The sequence below is a fragment of the Mytilus trossulus genome, chromosome 14, assembly GCF_036588685.1.
Source record: "Mytilus trossulus isolate FHL-02 chromosome 14, PNRI_Mtr1.1.1.hap1, whole genome shotgun sequence".
Classification (NCBI taxonomy): Eukaryota; Metazoa; Mollusca; class Bivalvia; order Mytilida; family Mytilidae; genus Mytilus; species Mytilus trossulus.
This window is the reverse complement of record NC_086386.1, coordinates 30,684,261-30,708,213: the sequence shown is the minus strand read 5'-3', so window position 1 is coordinate 30,708,213 and position 23,953 is coordinate 30,684,261. Positions and strand designations below refer to the sequence as shown.

The 23,953-nt window shown below is 30.6% G+C and overlaps 1 protein-coding gene across 1 annotated transcript; it reads left to right on the top strand.

Moving 5' to 3' along the window:
- Window positions 1-853: 853 nt before the first annotated feature.
- On the top strand, window positions 854-23,624 carry LOC134695665 (E3 ubiquitin ligase Rnf121-like). Its single transcript, XM_063557011.1, has 8 exons — window positions 854-944; window positions 8,019-8,059; window positions 9,356-9,497; window positions 9,871-10,025; window positions 11,143-11,371; window positions 15,512-15,645; window positions 20,648-20,749; window positions 22,293-23,624. Exons 1-8 carry the CDS (start codon window positions 873-875, stop codon window positions 22,411-22,413), a joined length of 996 nt encoding a protein of 331 aa, XP_063413081.1. The 5' UTR covers window positions 854-872; the 3' UTR covers window positions 22,414-23,624.
- Window positions 23,625-23,953: the final 329 nt, after the last annotated feature.

The following is a 23,953-nucleotide window of genomic DNA, read 5'->3' as shown; positions in this document are numbered from 1 at the left end:
TTCTATCATTTTTATTTTAGATTCCCATACCACCTTAAGTTAGTGATTAGTTCTCAACAAATGGAAGTTTTTAACGACCTCGACTGGCTATACAGCCCTTGCACGGTCGGCTTGATTAGTTCTTTGATAGTAGTTTCCATCTTGTATTGTAAAAAAAATAGAGATCAAGGTCAAGATTTTCTATAAAGTTAGCAAAACTTGATTCAGAAATCCAGATATTTAATGTGAATTTTCATTTAAAACAACAAATTTATAATAATATAACTTATAAATTTTGAAATTTTTACAAGCATAGATTATTTTTGGTTGTTTTTATTTTTTTCAAATTTGGCATTTTAAAGGGAAGTGACTCTAAAACAGTGCATTTTTTCTTTTGATATTCTCAAAGCATTGTCTGAAAGCTTTTTCCCAATTTATTTTCCAATTCTATCATTTTGTTTAGTTTCTAATCACAAAATGGTGTTTTTTTCCTGTATAATCCATACAAAATATGTCATTTTGTCACAATCTGTAGCTTGAGAAAATGTGGTGTGACCTATCATTTTTATTATATTTTTGAACATTAATCAATAGATACTACGATTTGGCAAAGTATGAACAAATTCTATCATTTTTATTTTAATAGACTCCCATACAAACATATCTACCCGTATACCACCTTAAAAGAAGAACACTCTACAAGAGGCCGAGATGAAACGATATTTTACTGGTGTTTTTTTGTTGATTTTTGTTTTGTGTTTAAGGCATACAATACATAAAAAATGGTGTAGTTAATGTAACATAAACATAATAAATAATTTATTTTAACCGGGACAAAAGTACTTCTTATATAGTTATCGGAAATATACTGGTTTACGGTCTTCTGCGTTTTTATGCCTAAATTAAAAATCCTCAGTTACCAGATAAAAAGAATGGATCACCACCGGCACGTCAACACAAACGACGTAAGCAACAATATTTCACATTTGCTACACTTTTGTCGAAGTAATTGCTTTGCAAATATGTCACCACTTTATATGCAGATATCCCTGAAAACTTGAATTTAGAATGTTGTCCAAAATTTCAAAGTTCTGCGTTCTCTGATGTAGTGAGTGATGTACTCAGAAACTGACAGAAAAATTATGTATATGAACGATTCTTGAGAACATATCCAGTACATATATTCGTATCATATAGCATAAAGCATTGATATTTATGTAAAAAGTTGGGTAAAACAGATAACAATACAACATTAACTCTGTAAAGCTTCTGAATGACACACTACAAGAAAATGTATATATAGTGGTGTCCTCTGTGTTTACGCACATGAACTGTGAGTGAGGCACTTGTTTTCTATCCATGTGAAGATCTACTATTTATATATATTACGAGAACTCGTAACATATAGGGATAGTTTTCTATCCATGGCGGTCTCACTAATTAGTGAGAACAAGAATTTTAGCGACAACAAGCATCAAGAATTATTTTAGCGACAAGAAACTATTTAGCGACAAGAAAACATATTTTTTTAATAAAAATTAATTATTGCAATAAATATTAAAAGAATATGCAAAAGAAAATAATTTTAGCAACAAGAAAGTTAAAATTGATAGAAAAAAATGAAACATTATTTACATATTTATTTTATCATCTATTATGTATAACAGCCAGTATTACGTTTAATTATTGTATTATGAGATTACTTTTCCTTGTGTTTTAGAACATATTATTTATCTTATACATGTTGTTTTTTTTAAAACTCTTTTCGTGCAATATATATTAAGCTAGCAAAATGAATTATTTGTGCATCATTGTTCTGAAAATATTGACATAAATTGTGAAAAACAAAGAACAGCTGAAATCAAACAAGAGGAAAAGAAAATTGAAATGTGAATGATTTCATCTTTTTATTTGTTAATGCCTCATTAAACAATATTTATCATTTTTATGCATATTGATTGAAGATGAAAGGAAATTAATGACAATCTTGAGTTTTCAACAGGTGTTCACTATTTACAATGATTGTGTATTCTGGCACGTGTAATTGTATATTCTGACGCGTGTACAAAGTTAAAGGTGTTAATTGGATGTTATTGTAGCAATAAAACAGGGGACACGCGCGTCGTTAATCTCATTTGATGTTCCACATTGTGTGTACTGTTATTATTACCTTAGGGTGAAGCCACATCTAATGTTGTTCCTATCAAGAACAATGAATTATACTGTTAGAAAGGAAAAAATATTTCATATTTTTGTTTCATAAAATCCTTTAAAGGAAACTAGGAAACATGCTTAAATAATAAAGATGGCAAAGCGTGGCTGAGAGTTTTACAAATAAAGAATTGAATTGACATAACAAGAGTACACTTAGAGCATAGTATTAAGCAAATGAATCAAAATATTATATTCCATTATGCCCGCTCCAAATATATCTCCATTCGTTTATTCATACCTTGACTTTGATGAAAACAGATACATGTACATACTTTATCTTATACATATTTTTCATATTTAAAAATAAAAAAAGAATCTCAATCTCTTTCTTCTTCACAAATGTTTAATTTCTTCATCTACCAATATACTAATATAAACTTCACAATCCCTTTCTTCCCGGCTCACAAATGTTTCATTTCTTCGTCTATCTATATAATACAACATTTTAATTTGACATATCTGCTCGTAAATTAAAAAAAAACCACTACATACATGTACAAATTTCTTTATATCTAATATAAAAATTGTTTTCTTGTTGCTAAATAGTCTTCTTGTCCCTTGTTGTCGCTAAATTAATTCTTGTTGTCGCTTCTTGTTGCTTGTTGACGCTTGTTGTCGCTTCTCGCATTGACGCTTGTTGTCGCTAATTAGTGAGACCCATCCATGGGAAGATCTATTATCCCTATATATTACGAGAACTCGTAATATACATGTATAGGGATAATAGATCTTCCCATGGATAGAAAACAAGTGCCTGTGTGTTTATGCTATTGGTGATAACACGCATTACCTTATTTTGTCATATCAGCAATTTTACTTTTAAGTAGAATTGTTCTTGTAATTATTTAAGTCTACCGAATGAACAGTAAAGATTAAAATTGATATATTAAAGAGCAAATTCAAAATTGCAAATTATCAAATGTTTTATCATACATTTTTGTATTTAGCCTTATCCTTATATGAGAAATACACCATCTGATAAAATTTGTTTCATTGATGTCAAATTTTATCAAATTGAAATAAATTTTGCTCTTCATCCTTGGCAGTCTAATTTATTTCATGTATTTGGTTCAAACTTAACAATATTTTGTTGCATACAATCTTTCCTTTATTTAAAATGTGCTATTTTCACAAATTATACACCATATCTATCATGTATGTCACTATTTGTCCGTCATTACTGGACATCATAAAACAGAAAATGCAGACAAACTGTCATTCATGCAGTTCAAATTATGCAAATGTTCAATGACAATGTAGCTATGAACATGATGAAGCCCTAAAAGAATTTAAATCATTTACAAAAAATTAAAAGGTATGCAAACAAAAATATAATATATTTATAATTAACAGTCAGAGCTCAGACATAAACAAGTCTGAATCTGCTTTTGACTCATAGAGGTCTAAATTTGTAAGTTTTAGGATTTGTCTCCCTTTAATGTAAGACAAAATACGACTTGAATAAGTCCAATATTGTTAAACAAGAAATAATTGACCAGAATCAAAAAGCTGCAAATATCGACTCCTACAAGTCGATAAGTGATCAAAATTGGTTAACTTCGAGACCCACGCATATTTATAAGGAGGTCATGCATCTAAATCAAATAATGACAACATCTAAAGCCAATGCTTTGTCTTCTAAAGAAAAATATGAATGAGAGTCTAAAAAATCGGAGATAATGTTAATTAACCTTACAATGCAACCACCTGGAATCACACTTAATGAGGTAAAACATCTGTGTTTAGTAAGGATGTTCAATAAGATAATTAAATATAGATAGCTCAAGTCCTTGTGAACTCTCATACAGGTTTTTGCTGTCATAGGTGGTGTAGTTTGGCCACAAAAACACATTAAGTTTTTTCACCAACATAAATAGACCTAAACAAGTCTGTCATTTTCTGACTTAGATAAGTCTAAAATTGAAACTACATTTTTATAATAAATACATGTTTCGACTTATTTAAGTCAAAAACAAAAATAGACTTGTTTATGTCTGAGCTCTGACTGATTAATGTTTATATACATGAATGGTTTTAATTAAGAAGCAATCCTTGCAATGTCTTGTAAAATGCAAGCACACTCATATCAGTTCACTTATATACAATGCCTTTTTTGGAATAACTTCTTACTTGTAATAATTGTATAAATAAGGTGAGAATAGACTATCATCATGATAATTTTGACCATGTTAATTAAATGTATATGTATAAACATTTATCAAAATTATAAAAAGTATAAAATAAACAATTTACAGGGCATGGACTTGATAATATGTAGCTTTGTTTCATGTGTAATTTAGTCTTCATACTGTACCATCTTATTCATGCTTATTAAATATTGAGTTGACCTTCAAAGACATCAAATGGTCATGCTCATATAATGGATATACATGTATACCATAAATAATTGTACATTGTACATGTTGTATATATAAAATTACAAAGCAAACACAGGCAATTGGATTTTTCCAGGTCTGTTTTATTTCATATTATAGATTTGATAAATATATGTACAATGTAAATCATTGTTTTTACCAAATTGTTTTGAACAAATCAGTCAATCAAATGATTTACCTTTTTTTACTTTAATGTTGACATTTTTTCCCCTGTAAATACAATGTACAATGTAAAGCAGTAGGCTATAAAACATCACCAGGCGCTGTTATTATGTGTATTGGTATATATACTATATTTTTATGCTTTTACAATGTACAATGTAACCCTACACACACACCGCATGCATTTTCCATCTCGATGTTAGGGGTTAAATTGACAAAATGATTAAAGTTCACTCGAATAGTATACATTTTTGCGCCTGTCCCAATTCAGGAGCCTCTGGCCTATGTTAGTCTTGTATTATTTTGATTTTAGTTTCTTGTGTACAATTTGGAAATTAGTATGGCGTTCATTATCACTGATCTAGTATATATTTGTTTAGGGGCCAGCTGAAGGACGCCTCCAGGTGCTGGAATTTCTCACTACATTGAAGACCTGTTGGTGACCTTCTGCTGTTGTTTTTTTCATTTGGTCGGGTTGTTGTCTCTTTGACACATTCCCCATTTCCATTCTCAATTTTAGATTCAAGGAGGTTGAATTATTCAATTGCTAGTGATGTGCAAGTGAATAATTCATCATCAGTGTTTCTTAGCTTAATTTGACAAATGTACATGTATGCCATTTTCATGACTTTATGCCTTAAAAGTAAGAATTTTGGACATGATTAATTTAGGAAACTAAAAATAACTTTACATGTACATGTATGTCTCAAAAATAAAGTGACTGGTTTAATATTTATTTAGATAAGCTCCCTTTATAAATGTCTAATATATTTTTTATTCATTGAAGAAGCTACAGACATACATGTATCATGTGCTCATGGTACAGCTCTTAATTAATAAACAGAGAATTGTGAAATGCTCTCAAAATCAACTATGATTTTGTGGGGCAATGAAGTTAAAGAATATTTTTAAGTTGTAAAAATAGAAAGATGTAGTTTCCTCTATCTACATGTATTGATCCCTATTTGTACTGTACAGTGTACAATGTATATAAACATGAAAACATTTTAATCTATAATGTTTTTTGTTTAAATTTTCTGTGAAGCAAACATTTACATAATATTACATGTCATACCAAATTTTTAACATTAATAGGACACATTTTTGGAATTTCTGAACATAATGAAATATAGTATATAGATGACAATATTGTCCATGCATGTTTAACAATACCTAATTACTGATTCTCTCATAAAATGATATATATTGGACATTATAATTGGATTTTACTTATTTAAGAATAGCCATAAGCCTGACATAGTGTTAATTGGAGAATGAGACCACAATGAATATATTGTATCTTTACAATATATTGATTTCTTTATGGTATTGGTATTACCTTTTTACAGGCTGTTTTTTCTTACTGTGTTAAATATTGGAATATCTTGTATTGACTATATGTTTATTTTTATATATTTTTACTAAATTTCAGTTAGTTTTTTAACCATGTGTTATATTTGCTTTTCAACATGTTCAAGCTGACAATTGCGTGAGATATAACAAAATATAAGTAGTACACTGTAGTAACTAGAATTTGAAGCATTAAGAAGCATGCCAGAAAGAATCAATTTTCCTCATTATGACAAAAGCCATTATCAATTTCATGATAATATAAAGGTATCAGATATTAGTTACCACCATATATATTCTCTTAGTACATGTAGTAAGGGATATGGTGCCAAACCCCTTGTCGTAACAGTACCTGTTCTATTTAATTTAAGTGCCAGTTGATTTAAGATTTTTTTTTCGTCTGCTAATTGGCCAACATGTTCTCCTTTTCAACATGTTCAATGGAATATATTTTTCTGTTTTTATTAGTTTAACTGTTAATCAACTCATTCTGTTTATTATGGATGTGGTGGGAAAATTTATAGGATTACTTCAGTTGAGCTTTCATAATAAAATCTTTCAGCTAATGAATGATCATATAGCAAATGTACAGCATATGAAACCATATTAAATTAAATTATCTTGTTACACACAGCCACTTGTCTAAGAAATAGATTTTCCTATACTTATAGATTATCGTTGATTATCTCAACGAGATTGATTTTCTCGCTTTAGCTGGTACAGCGAAAGTGAGAAAAGCAATCGAGTTGAGATGACCAATGATAATCTGTTTATCGCTATTTTACCTATGACGACGTTGTCAATTTCAATGTTAATTTCGTTAGCAACGCCACGTGGCCTCCATAGTTTCTTGCAATAATTTTTCCATCTCGAGCGAGAAGCATGATATGAAAATTATCACAAAAAAAGATCAAAGGAAAAATGCACAAAATAGCGATAAACATTTATACCTTAACTTTATTAAGGTGTTAAGGTATATAGGAAAACAAATTTCTGAGGCAAGTGCCAGTGTTGTGACCCTATAATTTTGTAATACATGGACATGATAGATGATAATCATTATAATGAAGCTCACAACTCTTTATTCCTCAGCCTACGTTTATTAGTTGTTTTGATATTTGGCCTACAAATTTTCAAGGATGTCATGAAAATCATCAAATGGTTTAAGATTTTATTATAAATTTATAATTTTACCACACAGTTGTTTAAATTTTTTTCTTAATATTTCATCAATTACTTTGATTTCTTTCTTTTGGTCATGGCTTGCTTCTGATGCTTGTAGTTCTTAGTCATACAGTCCCTTATGCTTGTATTACAAACCTGAAATTAAACCAGCCAAAATTTTAAGCTTTTTCTTAAATCTTCTCTTTTTTGAGAAATAAGTCATTTAGTAACTTGAATGCATTTTTTTTTAAATTTTAAACAAGAAAATTATAAAAATCAAAAATACCAAAAAAAATATGAAAAAAATGTTTGTCTTGAAATTAAGTTTTTAATGAATTTATAACATATATCTTTTTATATATATATACAAATGTGTTTCTTTAAAAAAAATGCTTTTTAAGTAAACAAATGGTTGTGCTAACTACATGATCTAATATGTTCATTAAAAAGATGCAGATTTGCATGTAAATACTGTGGATTCATTAATATTTGTGGAATACCAATTTTTTCGTGGAGTTCGTGGTTAGGTGTGAACCACAAATTTATATGTCCAACGAAGCACAAATTTCTTTTAGGATTCTATGCAGACTTTGGACAAACCATAAAATCAAATTCCACAAATACGCTTTTTCTTTATACCACGAAAATTGGTACCCACGAAAATAAATGAATCCATAGTTATCTTTTTTGGATATATTTTTGTTGTTGTATGACCTATTTAATATTAATCATCCGTTTTGTTATTCTTTTCAGTCTATTGACCTGTCCAAGTTGTCAGAGAAGGAAAGATGGAGGTATATACGACATAAATACAAAAATAAGAAGATGTGGTATGAGTGTCAATGAGACAACTCCATCCTAGTCACAATTTATAAAAGTAAATCATTATAGGTCAAATATTGACCTTAAACATAGAGACTTTGCTCACACAAATTAGCCAGCTATAAACATGATAAAGGGTCTAAAAAATTACTATTGTGCAACCATTCAAACGGGAAAAGCAACAGTCTAATCTACATTGTGTATATAAAAATGAGGAACAAGAAAAACTTATGTATGAACAACATCAACTAAAGACAACAATGAACATCAGGTTCCTGACTTGGGACAGGTGCAAACAAATGCAGCAGGTTTGAACGTTTTTTTCTTGCATCAACCTTCGGCCTTAACTAACCTGAATAATGTCAGTCATTATATTCTGCCGATCTTTGTCTAATATCAGTCTAATCTCCAGTTGCTACATTAGGCTATTGGCTGCTAGAGGGCGCAGAATTATTTGAGTTTACCCTTAACCTGAGACAGTGGTGTAACAATACAGCATATGAAACATGAAACATGAAAACTTAATTAAACGCCTATTTCTACATATACAATATGTATTCAATGGCATTGTACATAAATGACATATAAAATACAAAAATACTAAACAAAAATACAATATGTATGTACTATACCAAAAATTGAAAATTTATACTGTGATACACAAGAAAAAAGTCAGAAAAGTTCAAAATAATTTTCGAAATACAATGTTTTCAACCGACATTTAAAAATATCCAAAGATTCAGAGTTTCTTACATTTGTACCTAGTTCATTCCATAATTTTGGCCCAATAGTACTAAAGCTTCTATCTGAAAAAGTTTTCTTTTTGTTACATGGGACTGCATAACAACCAATAGATGACTCTGACGACCTGAATGAACGTTTCGACACTTGAGGATTAAACAAATTGATCAAATATGACGGTGCTTTACCTACATGACAGTTGTACATATATGTTCAGATTTTAAATGTAATTCTGGCTTCGATTGGAAGCCAGTATAAGTCAAACAATGCCTGCTTGGCACTGTCATACTTAGAACGGTTTAACACAAGTTTGGCACACATATTCTGTATACATTGTACGTTGCAATTTATATAAATCAGTTTGTGAAATTCCAAAAAGTATAACATTGCAATAATCTAAATATGTAATAACTAAAGATAAGACCAAAGTTTCAGTTGCTTCTTTCGATAGATAGGACTATTTATAATTATTATTATTATATAACTGCCAGAGTATATATATATATGCCAATTTATATGTTTTGTAGGATAGAACATCAGCGGTTACATGAGAAACACAGGGGCCATGAGGCCATGCATGCTGAAATGGTCCTCATTTTAATTGTAACATTAGTAGTAGCACAGATATTATTAGTACAATGGAGGCAGAGATATTTCAAATCATACCAAGTAAGATACAATGCATAGGTTTGTATTATAATGTAGAAAATAAGGTTGTGAATTTAACAAGGGAAAAATGGCGGTGTTATCTATTCTTAAAGAAAATTTTCAAACTAGACAAAAAAAAACTGTTTGCAGAAATCAGTCACACTGATTTATTTCTTCTTACTTGCATCCTAAATTGTAAACCCAGTCAGCCAGTTATCATGGTAGTAAAACATTATTTTTTTACATGTTGTGCTCTCAAATCAACCAACAACAAACATGAAATATTACATACATGTAATGAAAATAAAAAAAGGACTTACAACATGAAAAAATTTATTCTAGTGAAATTGCTCATTTTCAATTCCCTTTATTATGAATTTTTGCTATTTTTCAGAAAGCCACACTTGTTGGTATGTGGGTGATTCCTATAGGAATCTGTATGAAGTATGGCTGGACTAGATTTATTATCATCTGGTCTATATTTTCTGTAATAACAGGATACATAACATTTAGATCTACAAGGAAACCACTTCCAGGGAATACACCAAGGTACCTTGATAAGTTTTTGAATCACACATTTTACCTTGTTTATTATAAAATAGTCCATACAACCTATGGGAGTAAACTCTTACTTTTGTGTAAATTGTAGTTTTGGGTGAAGTTTTGACAGTGTTAAAATTAAATTTCATTGTTTTTAATGTAAATTGATTCCCCTTTTAATTTCTGGTCAATCTGATCAAATGGCATAATGGAGGGGTAGGAAAAGAGACGAAAGAGACATTCAAACTCATAAATTAAAAATAAACTGAGTACACCATGGCTAAAATAGAAAAAACGACAAACAGACAAATGATGGTACACAAGACACAACATAGAAAACTAAAGACTAAGCAACACGAACCCCACCAAACACTAAAGTAGATCTCAGGTGCTCCGGAAGGGTAAGCAGATCCTGCTAGATAGGAGAGATATCATCCCCAATTCCCCCCCCCCCCCAAAATAAAGCATGTGTATCCAGTTCCTGAAGGTTGCAGTCTTGTAATTGACTGCTCCATAGGCTTACATCAAAACAGCTGATCTTTGAAAATAAAAAAATAAAAAATGATACATAGAAAAAAAAAATCATGTTCATATCATGTATGTACTAATGTGAAATTGTGATTTAATCGGGAAAAAAGGGGGTCTTGCCACGAAAAATAAAAAGTTAAGCAATCCTGAAGTCAAAACATTGTTTTTCTACTTTCTGTTTGCTATTTTTACTAGGCCGCACCACTTCCAGTAAACATGATAGCCTTCCACTTTCTTGGATTGATATCCACAAAAGATGCATGATTTTTTTTAAAGTCTATATATATGTCTCAATTCAGCACAAACCTATAAAAAAACAGAAAAAAATGCACTATTTTGTTTCCCTCCATGTTTTGACATGCACCAGAAATTGGAGTTGTAATACAAGACTGGTACCTGAAAAATCAATCTTCATTTTCAGAGTTCCGATAGGTTAAAATTCTGAATTCCCCCAAAAGCAAAGACCAAACTCAACATTCTTGATGAAGTCCGTCTGCTTTTCATTACAAGTTAATGTGTTAATTGTATCTGTAGTTTAGAATGTTGAAAAGTAAAACAAAAAACATGATTATAATGTGATAATTTTTATTTTTTTCAGATTGGTGTACAAATGGTTTCTTCTAATCTATAAAGTCAGTTACTTTATTGGAATATTAGGATACATGGTAGTTATGTTGACATTGTTGGGTTTAAATTTATTATTTTTAATCAAACCTCAAATAGCTATGGACTTTGGACTGCTATGTTTATTCTATGGACTTTATTTTGGAGTTGTAAGTAGAGATTTTGCAGAAGTTTGTACAGATTCAATGGCAGCTCATATAGGGGTAAGTTTTACGTGTGATGTTAAAGAGTTCTGATTATTGTACATTGTTGAAGCAGTACATTGATCTTTACTGTTTAATTTCTGTGTCATTTGGACTCTTGTGGAGAGTTGTCTCATTGGCAATCATACCATATCTTCTTTTTAGCTCACCTGGCCTGTCGTCGTAAACTATTTCAAGAATCTTCTCCTCTGAAACTACTGGGCCAAATACTTCCAAACTTCTACTGAATGTTCCTTAGGGTATCTAGTTTAGAAATTGTATCTGAGGTTTTGATCTGTCAACAAACATGGTCGCCATTGCTAAAAATAGAACATAGGGGTCAAATGCAGTTTTTGGCTTATAACTCAAAAACCAAAGCATTTAGAGCAAAACTGACATGCAGTAATATTGTTTATCAGGTCAAGATCTAGCTGCCCTGAAATTTTCAGATGAATCAGACAACCTGTTGTTGGGTTGCTGCCCCTGAATTGGTAATTTTAAGGAAATTTTGCTGCTTTTTGGTTATTATCTTGAATATTATTATAGATAGAGATAAACTGTAAACATCAATAATGTTCAGCAAAGTAAGATTTACAAATAAGTCAACATGACCGAAATGGTCAGTTGACCCCTTTAGGAGTTATTGCCCTTTATAGTCAATTTTTAACCATTTTTCGTAAATCTTAGTTATCTTTTACAAAAATCTTCTCCTCTGAAAACTACTGGACCAAATACTTCCAAACTTTAACTGAATGTTCCTTAGGGTATCGAGTTTATAAATTGTATCCGAAGTTTTGATCTATTAACAAACATGGTCGCCATTACTAAAAATAGAACATAGGGGTCAAATGCAGTTTTTGGCTTATAACTCAAAAACCAAAGCATTTAGAGCAAATCTGACAAGGTGTAATATTGTTTATCAGGTCAAGATCTATCTGCCCTGAAATTTTCAGATGAATCAGACAACCTGTTGTTGGGTTGCTGCCCCTGAATTGATAATTTTAAGGAAATTTTGCAGTTTTTGGTTATAATCTTGAATATTATTATAGATAGAGATAAACTTTAAAGTGAGCAATAATGTTCAGCAAAGTAAGTTCTACAAATAAGTCTATCTGACCAAAATTGTCAATTGACCCCTTAAGGAGTTATTGCCCTTTAAAGACTTTTTTCACAATTTGTTCATCATGTTGACTTACTTAAAAAAATCTTCTCCTTTGAAACTGCTGTATCAATTTCAGCCAAACTTAGGCTAAATGAGTTTCATAGTACAAAAATGCAGTATCTAGTATAAATTTTATATTTTATTTCCTTGTATGTCAAGAAACATAGCTTCTATGGCTAAAATAGAACATTGGAGAAAATGATTTTTTTTTTGCTTTTGAAGAAAATAGGACGATCCAAAAAACATTTAAATAAATTGAAAAGCCAAAATAATCATTGGTGAGAGATTTAACCAAAAGAATTAAGGTGAGTGATTCAGACTCTTGAGAGCCTCTTGTTTAGCTCACCTGGCCCAAAGGGCCAATCCATCTTTTCCCATCACATTGGAGTATCTAGTTTAAAAAATGTGTCCGGTGACCCGGCCAACCAACCGAGATGGCTAAAAATAGAACATAGGGGTAAAATGCAGTTTTTGGCTTGTAACTCAAAAACCAAAGCATTTAGAGCAAATCTGACAGGTGTAAAATTGTTTATCAGGTGAAGATCTATCTGCCCTGAAATTTTCAGATGAATCGGACAACCAGTTGTTAGGGTGCTGCCCATGAATTGGTAATTTTAAGGAAGTTTTACTGTTTTTGGTTATTATCTTGAATATTATTATAGATAGAGATAAACTGTAAACAGCAATAATGTTCAGCACAGTCAGATTTACAAATAAGTCAGCATAACAAAATGGTCAGTTGATTCCTTTAGGAGTTATTGCCCTTTATAGTCAATTTTTAACCATTTTCGTAAATCTTAGTAATCTTTTACAAAAATCTTCTCATCTGAAACAACTTGGCCAAATTAATCCAAACTTGGCCACAATCATCTTTGGAGTATGTAGTTTAAAAAATGTGTCTGGTGACCTGGCCATCCAACCAAGATGGCCACCATGGCTAAAAATAGAACATAGGGGTAAAATGCAGATTTTGGCTTATTACTTAAAAACCAAAGCATTTAGAGCAAATCTGACATGAAATAAAATTGTTCATCAGGTCAAGATCTATCTCCCCTGAAATTTTCAGATAAATTGGACAACCTGTTGTTGGGTTGCTGTACCTGAATTGGTAAATTTAAGGAAATTTTGCTGTTTTTGGTTATTATCTTTAATATTATTATAGATAGAGATAAACTGTTACAGCAATTATGTTCAGCAAAGTAAGATTTACAAATAAGTCAACATGACCGAAATGGTCAATTGACCCCCTAAGGAGTTATTGTCCTTAACAGTCAATTTTTAACAATTTTCCACTGAAACTACTGGGCCAAGTTCATCATAGATAGAGATAATTGTAAGCAACAAGAATCATGAGAATGTTGAGTAAAGTAAGATGTACAAACACATCACCATCATCAAAACACAATTTTGTGACAAATCCATCTGAGTCCTTTGTTTGATATTCACATAGACCAAGGTGAGCAACACAGGCTCTTTAGAGCCTCTAGTTATTATACCCCCCGCTTTAAAAAAGGGGGGGTATACTGTTTTACCTCTGTATGTCTGTCCGTCCGTCAGTCAGTCCGTCCCATGAATATTTTTTGTCGCATTTTTCTCAAGAACTACATTACAAGGATTTCTGAAATTTGGTTTCAGGGTTTATCTAAGTCAGCTATACTGTGTGATGTGTTTTCAGATTGATCACTTGACAACTTCCTGTTAACCGAACACTTGTATGATTTTACACATGATAGCCAAGTTGAAAATTTTCGTCACACTTTTCTCAGGAACTACAATACAAGGATTTGTGAAATTTGGTTTCAGGATTAATATAAGTCAGCTCTACTGTGTGATGCGTTTTCAGATTCATCACTTGACAACTTCCTGTTTACCGAACACTTGCATATTTTTACACTATTTATTTTTTCGTCACATTTTTCTCAGGAACTACAATACAAGGATTTCTGAAATTTGGTTTCAGGGTTTATCTAAGTCAGCTATACCGTGTGATGCTTTTTCAGACTGATCACTTCACAACTTCCTGTTTACCGAACACTTGTATGATTTTACACATGATAGCCAAGTTGAAAATTTTCGTCACACTTTTATCAGGAACTACAATACAAGGATTTCTGAAATTTGGTTTCAGGGTTTATCTAAGTCAGCTATACCGTGTGATGCTTTTTCAGATTGATCACTTCACAACTTCCTGTTTACCGAACACTTGTATGATTTTACACATGATAGCCAAGTTGAAAATTTCCGTCACACTTTTATCAGGAACAACAATACAAGGATTTCTGAAATTTGGTTTCAGGTTTTATATAAGTCAGGTATACTGTGTGATGCGTTTTCAGATTCATCACTCGACAACTTCCTGTTTACCGAACACTTGCATATTTTTACACTATTTATATTATCCACTTGCGGCGGTGGTATCATCAGTTAGCAGTAGCTCGCAGTTTCACTTGTATTAATCTTATGTAGACAATGAGGCCATTTTGAAATGATATTAGATATATTATGCATTTCAAATACATATTTGAGATTAATATAAACATGTTTTTTAAATTGTTATTTGGATGGAGAGTTGTCTCATTGGCACTCACACCACATCTTCCTATATCTATGTACATGTCACATGCATGTACTGACACCCAGAGAACTATTACTAGCTGCAGTCTGTGGTTAGTTACTTTTTGATTTTTGCTCAAGGCCATTGAAAATTAATTGTTAATTGTTGGACATGGGGAAATTTTATACACCCAGAAGGCAGGCTTTCTTTTTCCTTTTTTTTGTAACCATGCAGAATTTTATATCTATATGTTTTGTTTCTATAGCGGAACTATAATCTTGCATATTTCCAACACTTTAAGTTGTCTGGGTTTTATTACAGAAAAAATAAATGACCCGGTCGAGTTAGGGGAAACCATCATTTATTTTTCCATGGCCTAACTTTCCACCTTTGTATAAGCAAATATTTTTCATTGTTTCATTGATTTTGCTTGTTTTATTTTCAGTACTTTACAGAATCTGGTTTACCAGGAAAGAGATTAGATCCCAATGTGTGCGGTGTATGTGGGAACCAGATTCTAGTCATGAACAATGAAGATGCCATAATTGAAGAGACGTTTAAATTAGATTGTAATCATGTGTATCCTTTACTAAAGAAATCAAATGGATTTTTCGGGGCTACTCATTTATGGTTATGCTGTTAATAGGATTATCTTAAAGTTAAAATTATTGATAAAAACAAAAGGAAATACTAATACTCCTCTAATAAACATTAGAATTTCATCACCGATGATCAATCTTAACTGTTTTGTAACTTTCTATAAACTTGCAAAATAATTTAAGAAAGTTAGGTCAATCTCAAGTTTTAAGTATTTGTAACTTTTTTGGTTAAATTCTCGAGTGGGTCGTGACTTATTAGCCCGATTTATTGAATTCTGGAAAAAAATAAAATCTGTTTAACTCTTATAGCTTATCGACAATATACATAATTAAAAGCGCACAGCTGACGAATGGTCGTAGTTATTAACCACAGTATAAGAATGAACGAAAATGAATATGCATATACCGTTTTGTATTGATTGAATTAAACTCCTATAAAATTATCTCTAGTAAATGTTTTTGAATAAATTTAATTAATTATTGTTGAGATTTTATTCATAAAATATTTATTGAACATTTTTACTGATATTGAACTGCAAATATTTCAGTTCTATTTACCATTATTGTTTTGATAATCATTTCAGTGCAACTAATGTGTGAGCAGAGTGTGTATATTATTTTGTAAAGGTCACTGTATATTTCTCGGCTTGAGGTCAATTCGTTTACCTTATAGCTATTTAGCCGCAGGTGTGAGTTCAAGCGTACACAGGTATAAATGTTGTTATTTGGAAAGGATAAACAGAAAGGATAAGAAAGAGTATGATGTCACGATGTTAATACACTAAGATGTAATACACGATGAGAATACAGATTTAATAATTAAATTGTGTAAATTAATTGAAAATAAAATTCAGATTCGTAATTCCGAAAATGTATAAAAATAAAAGGAAACAATTTTTGATTACTTTCTTAGCGGCAATTGGCGTAAAGATTCAAATATGAAGTAAAAAATAGTGGTTTTAATCTCTAATAAAAACTGAATGCAATATTACCCAATTTGATATACCATTGTACATCTGTTTGATATCATTGACTTTACCGGAAATTCTTAACTTGTATTCAAATTGGCTGTGTTTAAATGCTAATAAAACTATTGCAATTTTAAAGTTTTTAATTGACAAAAAAATACAACATACATGATTTTTTTTTAGTTTCTTTTTAACATTTTATTCTTACATAATTAAATTCATTTGACAATCATTTACACGAACTTTTTGTGAAAAAATACCAATTATCTAAGCTAAGGTATTAATTTTTTTTAAGGATTTTTGAGGATTTTTTTTTTAATTCTATGATAATATTTGTGCAATGTTGAACATGATAGCCGTCATTAATCCAAATAAGTAATACAGTAGTTGTAATAAAAGTTATATTTAAGTCATGCATAACTGATATTGACGAATTTAGAATAGTTCATCCATACATCGTTGTTCTTGAAACAATCATTTTTAGTATACATGTAAGTTTCCTGACGTATAAGAGCCATTGAGGATGAGCTCCAGAGAAAGCAGACTAGTAGCCTTTCGTTCGTTTGTTTGTTTGGAAAGGAGAGGAAATGCAACCGCTTGTACACATAAACGACAGAATTACCATACAAGCATTTATAGTCAACACAATCAGAAACAGTTCCCATCGTTAGACGGGGAATATGAAAGCTTTCAAGAATGAACAAGTGACATGTCTAACTCGAACAGTTAGAAAACGGACTATCGACATGGACCGCTTGTTCTTGATATTTGAAATTGCATGCATATATACGTATACCTTTATGAAAGTGATGAGTTCTTGTGTCTGACAAAAACTAAATTCCTTCATGGTTATATCTTGCCATACGTTTATATTGGTTTGTAAGGTGATTACTCGAAATCGTTATTTGAAAATCCTGTTTGTGAGATGTATATTCATTTCAATACAGAAACTTCGTCTATATATTTCACAAGTGTATAACACGGAGAAGCTCTGAAGGTCCATTACTCGCATTTTGTTTGGGTGTGAACCATCGATGTTAACAGCAATATCAAAGAATAAGATGATGATGGTAGAAAGAACTATGGGCGTCATGTGGCAAATATTACATGCATATCGGACAATGAGTTGTCAATCTGTATGAAAAGATTTCCAATACAACCATATTATTGAGAAGGAATGTTTACATGCTATACTCTCGTACTAGTATTACAGGGTTCTTGTGGCGTTCACCATAGACACACATCTTTTTAACGATGTTTAAAAAAAAGACAGAACCAATTTAATGTCATATTTCCCTATTTTTTTTTTAAATATAACTAAAAGTCTTTCATCTGACAAGAATACCCTTATTTAGCGGACAAGTAATTTATTCTTTTTTCTTTTATTGAACACCAAGAAAGAAAAAAAAATCCCGAAATTAATTTGAAACTTTGATACTCAAAAGTTTTCCAGCAAAATATTCACATCCCTTCTGGATAATTAGTGTTCGTCCAGTGGCATATATAACAATTGTGATGACGAATTCCTTCCTTTGTTCGAGAACAATCTTATTTCAAAATAAATCTGTGATTTTACTATGTCCACAACTTCAATGAACCAAAGCAAAAGTTATACATCGACCTGTATTTAAATCAAATTGGTTCTCTTCTTCTTCTGGTATACAATAGTCTATCGACATTAGATGATTACATGCTGTTGGCATACGTGGACTAGTCTATTTACAACACTTTTACCCCTATTTATTCAAAGTATATGTTTTTTTCTTATGTTCAATGTATACATGTATATTGCACTATAGTTCCGTAACTTTCTATCCAGTCGTATAAACGAATCTTCAGCAAGTGCTTACATTTCTTTAAATCAATATTTCTGGTCTGTTCCAATCTGTCCTTCACTATTGACAATGACTATATATTACATTTTCCTAAATTCACCCTTGGAAAAAATATTTAAATAGATTTTAATTTCATCAAATCTTATTTTTTGGGTATTATTTTTTTTTTTATGAATAATATTTTTTACACCAGAAATGTTATTTATAAACAAGCGTATGAGTTTGGTAGTGACAAGTAAGACAGAGTTGTATATTATACATCTGATAGTTCAAAATGGAAAGTTAAAAGTTATCAGCCGTGTACACTGATCAATACCTGCAGAAGTGAAACGATGCGTGAACTTGCAAGCCCGACAGGAAATCGCTTGAATACCTGGACGTGTCACCTCACACCCCTCACAATACCTTTGGAAGTAAAACCTTTAGCCATGCTGGTGATCAGAAGAGGGAAGATCAAAATTTATTTGAAAACAGTTTATTACTTTAAAGAATTATGAACAAATTAGATTTTCGAAAACAATTTTCACGGAACACTTATTTATGATTTCAACTTTGACTTTTCACCTAATTCCAATATCAAGTTAAAAACAACAGACCATGGTAATTTAAAGAATATTTTCCGTATCAAGTTAATAGTTAGTCGGATAAAACAACCGTACGATTGACAAGATATCGACACGCAATTACGACTACATCGGTTACTGTAGTTTTGTTTCTTTGTGGTTTATAGACATACCGTTTCATCAATCGGGGAAAGAATACAAAATGGCGGAATACAGAGAATCGATACTCTAAATTTAAAATCGATGGTGATCGCTTATCTAGCGGAATAAAACTTTAATATCTATGAATTTGAGCATTTTTATACAGAATGAACATAATATCAATTTTTGATTTTTTTGCGAAGTTTCCCTTTAAATAATGTGGCTTGCTAACCAGTCATGACTAACAAATATCTTTTGGGCTGTCTGATGTTTTTGGATGGAATAGATGCTTAATGTGGGTTTGCCACTATTACAAAATAAAGAAAACAAACATGAGATTTTGGTGATAGCACAGACCTACTTTCCAGGTCATAAAACAGACATGAGAAAAATCAACAGAACATTATTGCTTAAATAGAAGTGTGTGCTTTCTCGTAGGTTTCGAGTTTAGTTATGATGCGGTATCAACACTCTTTTAAAATAGATTTTTTTTCAGCCCTGGCTGATCACTCATTTTTATAGCCAGCAACATGAGCAATGAATGTATTAGGTCACATATATTTAGGAGATAACTGTATTGTATTTTAAGCTTGGCCTTCGTAAAACGTCACAAATTGAGTTTACCTAGCGACACGGAACAGAGGGGTAAACGAATATTTGCAACAGTAAAATCAAGTTTTATGAGAGGCTAAGCTTAAAATACAATACAGTCATCTCCATTCTAATGCCGCATATTAAAATAAATGTCATTCAATAAATATTTTGGCTTAAAAATTGCATATATGAATAAGTGCGTGAAACTGTTGCATCGTCTTTAGCATCTAAACAATGTGATGTCATATGTATACTCTGGATGTCAAACATGAATGCTAAACATATTTTTACTTTTCGTACACTTCAGAATGGTTTCAATATAGACAAAAAGAAGATATTGAATCTCAAATTTGTTACTACCTTGTTTATTTTTTTAGAAATTACATAGCACAAAAAAAAACAATTTCAAATTGGAAGATTTCTTAAATACAGACTGGTAGAATGTGGAATCTAACCCCTCAAAATATTTGTCAATGTCCAATGAAAATTATCGTTACAAACTAATTGCATTAGAATACTTTATGTTTGATTGTGTGTTAGAAAAGTTTTATATTCAACAGAGAAAGTAGGTATAGATATTCACATTTAACACAAAAGTTATTTATAATGGTCTGATTTGACCTACATGTACATATTTGTAGTTTATTATATTTTAAAAGTGCCATACATTCTTGTAATCTGCTTCATAAACATTTTTAGTGGTAAACATATTTATTAAGCATTTAAGCACTAAAAATGTTCATTCTTATTTTTATCAAATTTGAAAACTGTATATACCGTAGCTTACTGATCAGAGTTACTCCAATATAGCTTATACATGTTCAAGATGGTCAATAATATTCAGTATAAAATGTTACAATTATCCTTAACTATATAACCAGATTTCATGAGTTTTGTATCAGAGGATGGTGTATTGTAGGAAAGAGACAGACCTGTCCATACTGTAAAGAGAAAGTGGATCTCAAAAGAATGTTTCCTAGTCCGTATCCTTTCACAATATTTTATTTATATATGAAAAAGAAAACATTATTGATTGATTTTTTTCTTGCTTGCTCATTGTGCAGTAACAAATACTTCATAGTGCATAATGAGGACAAGAAAAAAGTACTACAGGTACAATGTAGGTTGTAAGGTAGGTAGATCAGGATAAAGGTCAGCAAATTTAAAAATGTTGGAAAATGGTATGTTTGATCATTTCAGAAATTTTTCAAATGAAAAGACCACATAGTTACCATAAATAGCTAATGTAAGGGTGTTGAATAGTTGTAGAAGTAGATGAACAGTATTTATAAGAATAACTGCTCAAGTTGTAAGTTTAACGTAAGGTTAGACTCCAGGACAATTAAGTGAGTACCAAATTATCAATACATGTATTCATAGGTTTAAATTATCTAATGTTGCATAACAGAATTGTGGAAATATAGATTCTACCAATGCATCGAGTGTAATACGATATTTATCCACTCGAGACAGTTATATTTTCAAATTTAAAACACTAGGCTTGCCCGAGCGTTTTAAATATTTAAAATTTAACTGTCGAGATTGGATAAATATCCTATCACACGAGATTTGGTGGTGTAATCTGTTTCTCTAATGATTTTCTAACATTATGCAGGCAAACTTATTCCTTTTTTTCGAATGATCTGCAACAAGATGTGTTCTTTCTATGTGACGTCATCAGGCATGGTCGCCTTTTTTCATGCCGTCACAATAATAAATTAAGAGGAAAGCAAGAAAATTTGGCGTCATAATCAGATTTTAACCAATGAATTACTGAGATCAAACGAAACCACAAGTTGATTAAATTTTTCTTATACAATAGGTGCAGAAAGGGATGAATTGACGAAGAATTAGAGAAATCATTTTCTCTAACTCTATGGGAATTTATCCCTTTCCGAACCCATTGTAAAAAAAAAAATTAATCAACGTGTGGTTGCTGGTGATCTCAAAAGATCATTGGATGATTTTAAGGGTCATGACCTTTTTAGTTAACTGAATGAATCAAAATATGATAACAGGTGTTAATGAAATTGACAACTTCGTGCAATGTGAAAGGCACTCGAAGGGGATTTTCGGTTAACAAAAAAAGAAAATGTCTTTTTAATCATTAGAGAAACAGATTTTTACATAGTTACTTGTGGATTATCGGATTCATCCAATCTCGATAGTTAAATTATAAATTTTAAAGTCCTCGCCGAGGCGGCTCGGACTTTGAAATTGATAATTTAACTATCTCGATTGTATAAATCCGATAATCCACTGGTATCAATGTAAGAATCTATATATATACAACCATTGACATGATTGATGAGAAGAAATGCACTATGATTTCCCCAGAACAGTGAATTTTGAAAACTATTTTTCTATAGGCAGATATATGCTATAGCACTACATTGTTATTCTTGTTTAATAAACCAGTGATTGAGCTGATACAAGTTGATGGAATATGAACCACTTGCACGCTATTCCTAAATTTATTTTTCTACTGTCAGTTTTATAAGTTTATTTTCCTTAACAGTTTACTAGATGGGAGAGACCACATGTTTTATATGGAAATCTTTTAGATTGGATTAGATTTTTAGTAGCCTGGCAGCCATTAATAATTATGCTTGTACAGGGAATTAATTGGTCGTTAGGTTTAGAATAATTTTCATTTCATGAGTTGTTCAGTGTGTGATGAGGATTGGATGTTGTGATGTTTGTATGAGAGATAATTAATTATATCGGTGAAAGTCCCAGTTTTTCATTTTCATTTTTTTGGTTAAAAAGCCAAAATTGTTAATTTATAATGTTACAGTATTGCTTTATTTTTAAGTTGATGTATTTTTTCTTGCAGTAGAGTTTTTGTTTTGTCTGGCTGTAATGTTTGTACATAAGTTTTGTAAGTGTATAAATTATAAGTACCATATGCATTTTTAAAAGATCTAAATCAAACCTGCATTGTATTATACTTATATTAAATGGGGAAAAAATATGTCTTTTAAGTATTTCACTTGGAACTTACTTTCCTTCTACAAATTATCTTTTCTTGGAGAGCATATATTTATATAGGTTCCATAGATTAAATATATAAAAGAGTTACAAAAAAATGCATGTTGTAATGTCATATACCTATAGAATTGTAAAATTTGGATCAAAAAGGGTAATTTTTGTTCATTAAAACGAATAAATCATTAATATTAAAATATTTTAAATAAACCTTTATTTTTCTCTTTAGCTATGTACTAGTTAATGAGAATAAAATCATTAATTCATTCATTAATTATAAATAGGCTATTTTGCATCCTTGTGTTAAAAACCCTTTTTTTTGTACATACTTATTTTTTTGTCTGAAACTTCAGCACATATTTAGCTTAAGATAACAATACTTTGGTCCAACCATTACTACTATTGATGAAAATAAAACATACACAAAATTATGTGCCTAATGTCTTGAAAAACCATAATAGATATGAAATTTTTTAGAATGCTTAGAATGGCAAGGTTTTCTATGCAGTAAATCAACAAGAACTATTAGACAACTCCTGATAGAAGAATCATGACAATGATGACATTTTTAACAATTTTAAGGTTTTTGCTCAAATTCTTTGAAATGTAATCTTTCATTCATCATTTCTACAGTAAGAAGAGTTCATAATTGTTACATTCATTAATACATAACACAATATTTATTGATCTTCCATACAGAACCAGTTTAAACTTTTCTTTGTACATCAAAACAATGTTATTTACAAAGAAGAAAGAATTTGATGTCTCATATTTTTATCAAGTACTTAATAATTTGTTTGTTACCTTTTTAAATATATTTAAGTTATCATATGTCAAGAACAAAATATAATAAATCCTGAACAATTTCCATGTATAGTTTTGTTTTTGTTTTCCACTTTGTCTACTTATTCATATAAGTTATACTTTGCTCTATAAAGTAATTATATCCCTGCTAGGCAATGGGGTATTGGACATGATTTAACTTTTTGATATTAGTGGTGGTACTTTTATGGACAGAATAGGTGTCTAGGGTACACAATTTAAAATAGGGATCTATGATTCATGATTTTTTTTTGTTTCTGTCTGTCTCTTAGAATTGTTTAACACTATATTAGGAACTACAAATTTGAAATATGCCACCAGGATTTATGTCAACATGCTATTATAATTGAAAATAAACACTGCTGTCAATTGGGAAT

Bases quoted from the DNA above. Each gene is read 5' to 3' on its own strand.
- LOC134695665 (XM_063557011.1), top strand. From the start codon at position 873: ATGCCTAAATTAAAAATCCTCAGTTACCAGATAAAAAGAATGGATCAC. The intron at 945-8,018 runs GTAAGCAACAAT...TATTCTTTTCAG, and splicing joins GGCACGTCAACACAAACGAC to TCTATTGACCTGTCCAAGTT. The intron at 15,646-20,647 runs GTATCCTTTACT...CTATATAACCAG, and splicing joins AAATTAGATTGTAATCATGT to ATTTCATGAGTTTTGTATCA.